This window comes from Phragmites australis, chromosome 23 (genome assembly GCF_958298935.1).
Source record: "Phragmites australis chromosome 23, lpPhrAust1.1, whole genome shotgun sequence".
Lineage (NCBI taxonomy): Eukaryota > Viridiplantae > Streptophyta > Magnoliopsida > Poales > Poaceae > Phragmites > Phragmites australis.
The window spans coordinates 20,703,794-20,711,104 of record NC_084943.1 but is presented as its reverse complement, the minus strand read 5'-3'; the positions used below and the strand labels follow the sequence as shown (position 1 = coordinate 20,711,104).

General features: G+C 44.9%; 1 protein-coding gene across 1 annotated transcript; it reads right to left on the bottom strand.

The window, feature by feature from the left end:
• Nucleotides 1-2,723: 2,723 nt before the first annotated feature.
• LOC133906724 (probable E3 ubiquitin-protein ligase RHY1A) lies at nt 2,724-5,423 on the bottom strand. The gene is made up of 3 exons (XM_062348702.1): nt 5,194-5,423; nt 3,490-3,695; nt 2,724-3,407 (listed from the first exon to the last, which is right to left on the bottom strand). Exons 1-3 carry the CDS (start codon nt 5,350-5,352, stop codon nt 2,972-2,974), a joined length of 801 nt encoding a protein of 266 aa, XP_062204686.1. The 5' UTR covers nt 5,353-5,423; the 3' UTR covers nt 2,724-2,971.
• Between the last annotated feature and the right edge of the window lie 1,888 nt (nt 5,424-7,311).

Below are 7,311 nucleotides of genomic sequence, written 5' to 3'. Positions count from 1 at the left end.
TTTCTTGGACAACCTTTGCGTGCCGAGCACGCCAACACAGGTCACGGAGAATTGGGGGAATTTGCCTGCAACCACCTCTGAGCTACTGACCCTGGTCAAACGAGTTGGCTAGCTTCAAAAAGCCAGGCTGATGGGGTTAGACGGCACCCGTGACTACATCAAACGCTGATTGTGTCCCTTGTGGAGGCGAGCACACCCGTTCATGTACTTTGCTCCGAATGACGATACCTGGTCGAGCTTCATAGGTTACCTTGCCATCGAATCCCTAGTACCACCCTTTCTTCCAAAAAGTGTGTGACCTCTCACACCCCTTTTGTTATTCAGATCTTACCGACAACGTCGTCGACCCGCGGGTTTGAATCCTAATGCCAGGATCCCCGAGGAAAGACAGTCCTTCGATTGGTGCCCTTCCTCTATGTGATCTCACCCCTATAGATAGAGCACAACGCAGGAGAGTTAGTTTGGCATTTCCAAAATTCTCATCCCCGAGCCTTCTTATGACCTGAATTTTCATAGTTGACGCCATTTGCAGGGTCTTCCTGAAGTTGACATACTACGCCCGATCATCGACGAGGTTTTGGGGGCCTCCATCCATGCCGCTCCAGGGAAAATGGATCAAGCATGATAAATGACTGACGGTGAGAGGAAACGATCAAGTATGTTGATACTTGATACGAACAGAGAGACACAACTGGGGTTACAGCCGAGGATAGTGAACAGAAGAATCGTCTGTAGGACATGGAGCACCTCGTGCAGCAGCTATACTATAATGTTGGGGTCGGCGACCAGGAAGAGTGTAATACCCCAAAATGTAAAATTCTTTTGTTGACTGCAGGACCCGCGAGGGAGTACAAATTTTGACCTTTTAAACCGTTACTCGGTTGGACGATTAAGTTTTACTATCTAACATCGTGTTTGGGCACTCGGTGGATAAAATGAAAAAAATGTGGCTCGATGGGATCATAGCCCACCCGATCCCCACTCGCACACCACTAGCTCCACCTGTCTCCGCCCGACCACCCCCATCCGCCCGCCTCTAGCCATAGCCGCTACCTCCATAGCAGCCATCACCACCTCCCACCTCAGCAGACGTCGCTGTCACCTCGACAGATGCCGCTGCCTCCCGCAACCATCGCCGCCACCTCACGCTACCACTGCCCATCCATCGTGCCACCGGTCGCTGACCGGAGCACCATCAGCCAGTGGGTACAGAGGCGAGCATGTGAAGAATAAGTCTTATGCACTTAAATCGTGTTAGTTTGTTGGGTCAGTAGTTGTAAGAAGTTCTTTAGTGTCAGTAGCTATTTCTTCAGTTCGTTTAGTTAGTGGGTACGGCATGTTAGGAGAAAATGGCGTGTGCCATCCCACACGTTTGGCCGATCGTGCTGCACCAGCGTTGGGCAACCAAGCCATGTTCCCGTGATTTCATTTTGCTATATAAATGAAGAAAACCCCGTTGCGGAAGATCGGTTCAAGTAGCACCAAAATCCCTTGCGCTTTCTATATGTGTTCATTAGTTCTTCAAAGTCCTATTGGGCGACTAAATTTTGTCAGACTTTCTTCAAACAATTAGAGCGCAGAGAGAGAGAGAGAGAGAGAGAGAGAGAGAGAGCGCAAGGGAGATAGAGAGATGACATGGGAGAGGAAAGGAAGCGTGAGTCCTTGATTGGGTGCCATTGTCGCCATCACAGACGCCGAGGAAAGTGGCCACCGGCGGGTGAAGAACTCGCCGGATCACAGCAGCACGTCGCCCGAGCCGCCGACACCACACCCCAGGCACCACTCGCCCGTCCGCACCAGCGCACACAACATCGGTGTCGCCTCGTCTGCTCCGAGCTCCTCCTCGTCGCGGGTCACGACTCCGAATCGCTCACCCAAGATTGCACCTTCCTTCTGTTGTTGTCACGAGTCAAGTCAACACGTTCATTGACTGCTGTCCACGCCTGTATTCTCTGAGTATACTTACCTTACTCCCACTGTATGATCGAGATCCAAGGGCCGAGATTCGTCGACTGAGAAAAAGGAAAGAATAGTCGACTGAAATATAGTTTCACCTAAAAAAATTTCCATCTAGTTTAGTGCCTATGATGACTCCCATCTAAACGTTGTATTAGCTGTGTGCATCTTAATTATACAGAGGCTAGTATGGTACTCTTGATCTATATCACTTAATATAACATTAATGGTTGATAAAACTTCCTTTTTCGAAAAAAAATTAGGCGTTGTATCAGTCGTGTAACGGTGTAAATGTTGGTTCCCCTTGTTTTAATGAAATACATGCACTGCACGTTCTCGAAAAAAAGAAAAAGAGATTGCAGGCAGCTTCTCCAAAACCAGATGGTCCTTGTGGTCAGGACAACAACGCTTAATCTGCTCACTGAATTCGTCAGGTATTGATGCTGTTCCCGAATCCCATCTGTCCTGAGAGATGCTCTACTTGCAGAAAGGAACAGACGGAATGATGCCCTAAGGAACAACATGCACAACAATTTGCAATGTTCAGCTAGATTGCCAGATTGGTTACTGCAAGTATAGATGCAGGAATATAACCACACCGAGGATGGTTCCACAGTCCCACTGCAGGTTGTGGATCACGTTCCAATGAACAGAATAAATGGTGCACTACAGAACAACTTGCAGTGTTCAGCTAAATGGGCCCGCAGGATTCTAGAACATCATCGCACCGCTGCAGATTGCAGAGTATGAAGAGAACAAGCTCCATGGAAGATGGAACAATAACCAGCTTATTGCTTCTCTCATGATATAGACAGATACAACATCCAGTTACAACAGCCAGGATACATATATAGGATGCTAATTGCTGAAGCCGCAGACAGTGACATGAGTGTCATCACCTCATTTGCTAATCGAAAACATAGTACTAGAAGAAGAGTTAAGCACTAAGCAGTAACATGGTTAAGGCTTAGGGAGGTTCTGTAGGCGCTGGACTTGTCGTCATTCTGATTCAGTTTTAGTCTGTTGTTAGAAGCACGCTGGCCCTGCAGTATGGGCAGTCTCCGCGAGACTGCAGCCACCGCTCCAGGCAGGCCGAGTGGAAGACATGCTTGCAGTGCAGCTGGGTGAGTCCGTCTGCACCGCCGCACCTCTCCAGGCATATAGAGCACTCTGCTGAAGGTTCAGAAGTGCCTTCGCCTTCTTCTGCTCCTCCCCAGGCTGAGTGCTGCAGCTCAGGGTCAGGTTCCGAAAACATTGTGGTGGTTGTAAACCTTTCTTCATTGCTGACGGGCTCCACCACACTTTCTTGAGCCTTGCAGGTGGCGATGGATGAACCAGGCTGAAAGCAGTTGGTTAGACTACCCAGTATGCTATCTGCAGAGGTAAGGATGCCAAGGTCAATAGGGCGAGTTAATCCAGCCGAAATTGTTTCTGAGGACCATGTATTATGCCTGCAACAACAGGATAACATATGTAAATGACTAAATGCAGATTCGGTGCAGGACGAACAGTCTGCTAAGAGTTAATGCGCACCTTCTTCCTGATAAGTCCACACTATTAAGCCTCTGAAGAAGCCTTTCCCTAGCCTGCTGAACAGCATCAGGAAGCCGGCCGTGATCTGATACGCTGTGGTCTAGTCTTGCCCTGGAGACCATGCAACCTACATGTTCTGTTATGTTACCAGTCGATCCCACAGACTTAGCAGCGTCTCTTTGGCTCCCTGGAACAAGTTCCTGAACCTGGTTTCACATAACAGAAGACATTAGGAACAATGCGTAATTGCTGAAGAGGATTTTATGCTATCTTTATCAACATGGAAATAAGACTGCACCGATCTGTGCCTTGAAAATGATCTTGTTGTATGGTTAGAAGATTGCAGCCAAGCAAGGGTACTTCAATCTCTAGCAGACATAGCGTCCACATGTAACTACTTGGTGACTTGGCATCACCACAAAACTAACGCATTGCTAAGGAAACTCAACTTTACATAAATCATCTGATGACAACCAGCGGAGATTGTACACAAATCAGCTGGATTTCCTTATGCTGCTGAATATTTGCTTGGTAATGGGAAACCTAGTCAGTAATTTGGAAGAAAAGGATGAAACGAAATAAATGTTTGTCGCAATGAAACTGATTAGAAAAATGGGAACTCGCTCGCAAACGAAAATACAGGAAAGAGACAAGCAAACTAGCACCTTCAATTTTCCACAATCGTGCAGGCCCACTTAAAGTTTTGGCCTAATAATTTGAACTAAAGCCTGCAACTCATCGATGTCACCGATTAGCTGTTGGGGAGAACTACCATTGTCACGCACTCATGGTTTTATCTTAGATTAATTAGAATCTCCTTTCTTGGGAAAAGTATGAACCTCCTTTCTTGGGAAAAGTGTTCTGGTATGCGCTGTCTGCTTGATAATAAGTATGGTTCTTACTAAAATACACAATACAGCACATGCCAATGAAACTAACTTTCAGGCACCTGCTGAATTTCCAGAATGATGGTGAGCTCCTCAGTTTCCAAAGAAAGATGAGACGAGTGTCTGCTTTCGCTAAAATAACATATTACTCATCAACAACCAAATTACTCCTATGAAATCATTTGTTCATTATTTGATTTTGTGTGAACCAAACATATACGCAGAGGAAAATGAAGGGCATACTACAAAAGTGCAGATGATCCATTGTTTTACACCTTGGTCATCTCTCTCAACTAATTTCAATCACACCTACTGCATGATTCAACTTGGGCCGTCATATTCGTGCGGTAAAACCTCAGGATTTTCAGTAGCCAGCTGCATCTATAAACTGAAGCCAATCTTCACTAGTGACAAATCAACCCCTTGCCCCCCAAAACAAAACAAGAACTTTGACACATCCTGTTCCAGATCAGCAACCGAAACTGGAATTGCCATGAGCCCATCCTGTTCCATTCCTAGGTAAATCGTCATTCCATCCAATTCCCCTTTTCAGCTATGCATACACTCTGCACCCTAGTTCCATAATTCTCTATCGTTTGTGTCAAAATCGTATCTTTCGGACTCACCTAGCCACCAGCAACACTAGCTAATCCACACCATGTTTGAACTATCTTGGAGTTAAGATCAAGAAATCACAAGAAGCTTCAGTTAATTTCTCCACTTTGGCCAAAAAAACGTAAAAAGAGCGCAGCTTTAGCCAAGAAAACGGCAGGAAACGAAAGAAGAGGAAACGGCAGTGGCTTCCTGGGGACCTCACCGTCTTGTGGTGGGAGGAGGATAGGGAGCTGCGGCGGCGTTGGCGGCCGGAGGCGTCGCGGGAGAGGCGGCGGCGGAGGTCGGGGGGCTCGGGCTCGGGTTCCGGCGGCGCCGGCGAGGGCCGGCGTTGGAAGTAGAGGAGCTTGGAGGCGATCGGCATGCAAGAGGGGAAGGGGACTGAAGCGGCGAATTCTTACAGCTCCTCTTTGTTCCTCCTCTCTCTCCCCCTCCCTCCCTCCTCTTATAGTGGCATCGGTCAAATCACTTGTGCCCTTTGTGAGATTCTGGTGTTGATCGTTGTGAGATTCTGGGATCGATATTTTTGTAGGTGTTCGCACCGTCTGATCATAGTTTGAACAGTTCGATGACGGTAGAGTCAGGCAGTGTAAATTCTTATGTTACCTTCTCTACTTCAATGAAAAGCATCGGTTATCGCTAAATGGTCACAAGAATCTCGCGGTACGTAGGAACGTAATAAGCGATTAGAGAGATGAATAGACATCTCAATAATTTTATTATTAAATCGATAAATTTCTCATATTTAGATCATTCAACATACTTAAAACTCAAGAAAAAATAAAAATCAAGAAGATTTTAATAAGAAAAAAATCAAGACAACACAACTCTACTGATGGCATATAAACTATAGGTTTTATTTAAGATTAATCTATATGTCTTAGCACTTAAAATATCACAACTAGTAAATAAACAAGAAAAAAATAAACACCGAGCAACAAAACTCTCTAACTTAATTGTCTAGAGACAAAAAAAAAATTTAAGATCCCATTACATAAACGTATGTATGCGAATTTTATACATCTAGCAACAAGAAGAATGATCTCATAAAGTGCTAAAATTTCAGCTCAAAAATCAAAACGAAAATCAAAATCAAAAATAAAAAATTTGCACACAAGGCAAGGAAACTCAGAGAGTGAAACTAGAAAGAGTGAATTTAAGCATATGAAATAAAATAAACTTTATTACTTAAAAAGATCAGTCCTATTTTAAGCGGACTACAAAAATTTTCCTCTCAAAACTCTCATCTATTACATAAGCTAAGTACTTATCATTCTCTCCACTAAAACCCTAGCACAATGCTCTAATATGGGTGACACAAGGGGCTCAAATGGTTGGTTCAATCTCTCTTATAGTTATACCCTTGTATTTATAGGTATAGAAAACTTGATATAAGAGTTTTCTAGTTTTTTTACTAAAATACCCTTCTCTTGTACTACACTTCTACCTAACATCAAGGGTATTTTAGTCTATTTTATTTTTCATTCATCGGATGGTCAGGACACCTTTACAACTTAGTTGCGCCTTGACTGGTGCCACGTACTCCTCCAGTCCTCTTACGGTTTTAAGGCCAAACCGTGAAACCCTAGCATGCTTCTCAAAACGTGACTAGCCGCCACTTACTTCCACCTGAAGCTAGCGCTCCGATGATGATGTGTGTCCTCCGTCTTACGATCTTAACCATCGGTAAGTCTCTCCTGCTCCCGATCCCTCAGCCTGTTTTGTCACTTGCACCGGCACCCCCTTCGTTTCACTTTGTTTACACGATATCTTCATCATCCGTTTCATGTGTTTGCTTGATCTTCATGTGTATAACTAGGATCATCCTTAACTCCGTCCGGCCCTCCTTGATCGTCCGGCACTAAGCACCTGCTTAGCTCTGATCACCTACTGTCGATCATCAAGTTGCATCCGTCAACTGCACACCTTGAAACAAGCAAATACATTTCTCCACACTTTAAAACATTTCAGGTTAGCATTAAATCAAAAAACTTCAACTCAGAGCACATCCTGCAGAAAACGTGAACACCGGATGTTTCTGGTATTCTGCTCCTGAACACCGAACCATCCGGTGAGTGTGACACTACCTGTTCCAGAAAAACTTTGCTCTTTGTAAGAAAAGATCTAGTAAAAACTTTCGGTGATCTCATATCCATCACTGAATAAGCAGTGTGTGCCAATCCACCGAACCACCCTTCTGCAACCTCTTTGCAACAAAAGGTCCGGTGCATTTTCCAGTGTTCACAATCTCAGCACCAGACTAACCAGCGCACATAATCAAACTTGACGTTAAAAATCTCTTCTCTGCAGAAAATACTTCGAC

Coding starts and splice junctions, on each gene's coding strand:
- LOC133906724 (XM_062348702.1), bottom strand. CDS start 5,352: ATGCCGATCGCCTCCAAGCTCCTCTACTTCCAACGCCGGCCCTCGCCG. Junction 3,696..5,193: donor CCTCCTCCCACCACAAGACG/GTGAGGTCCCCA, acceptor ATGTGAAACCAG/GTTCAGGAACTTGTTCCAGG. Junction 3,408..3,489: donor GTGGACTTATCAGGAAGAAG/GTGCGCATTAAC, acceptor CTGTTGTTGCAG/GCATAATACATGGTCCTCAG.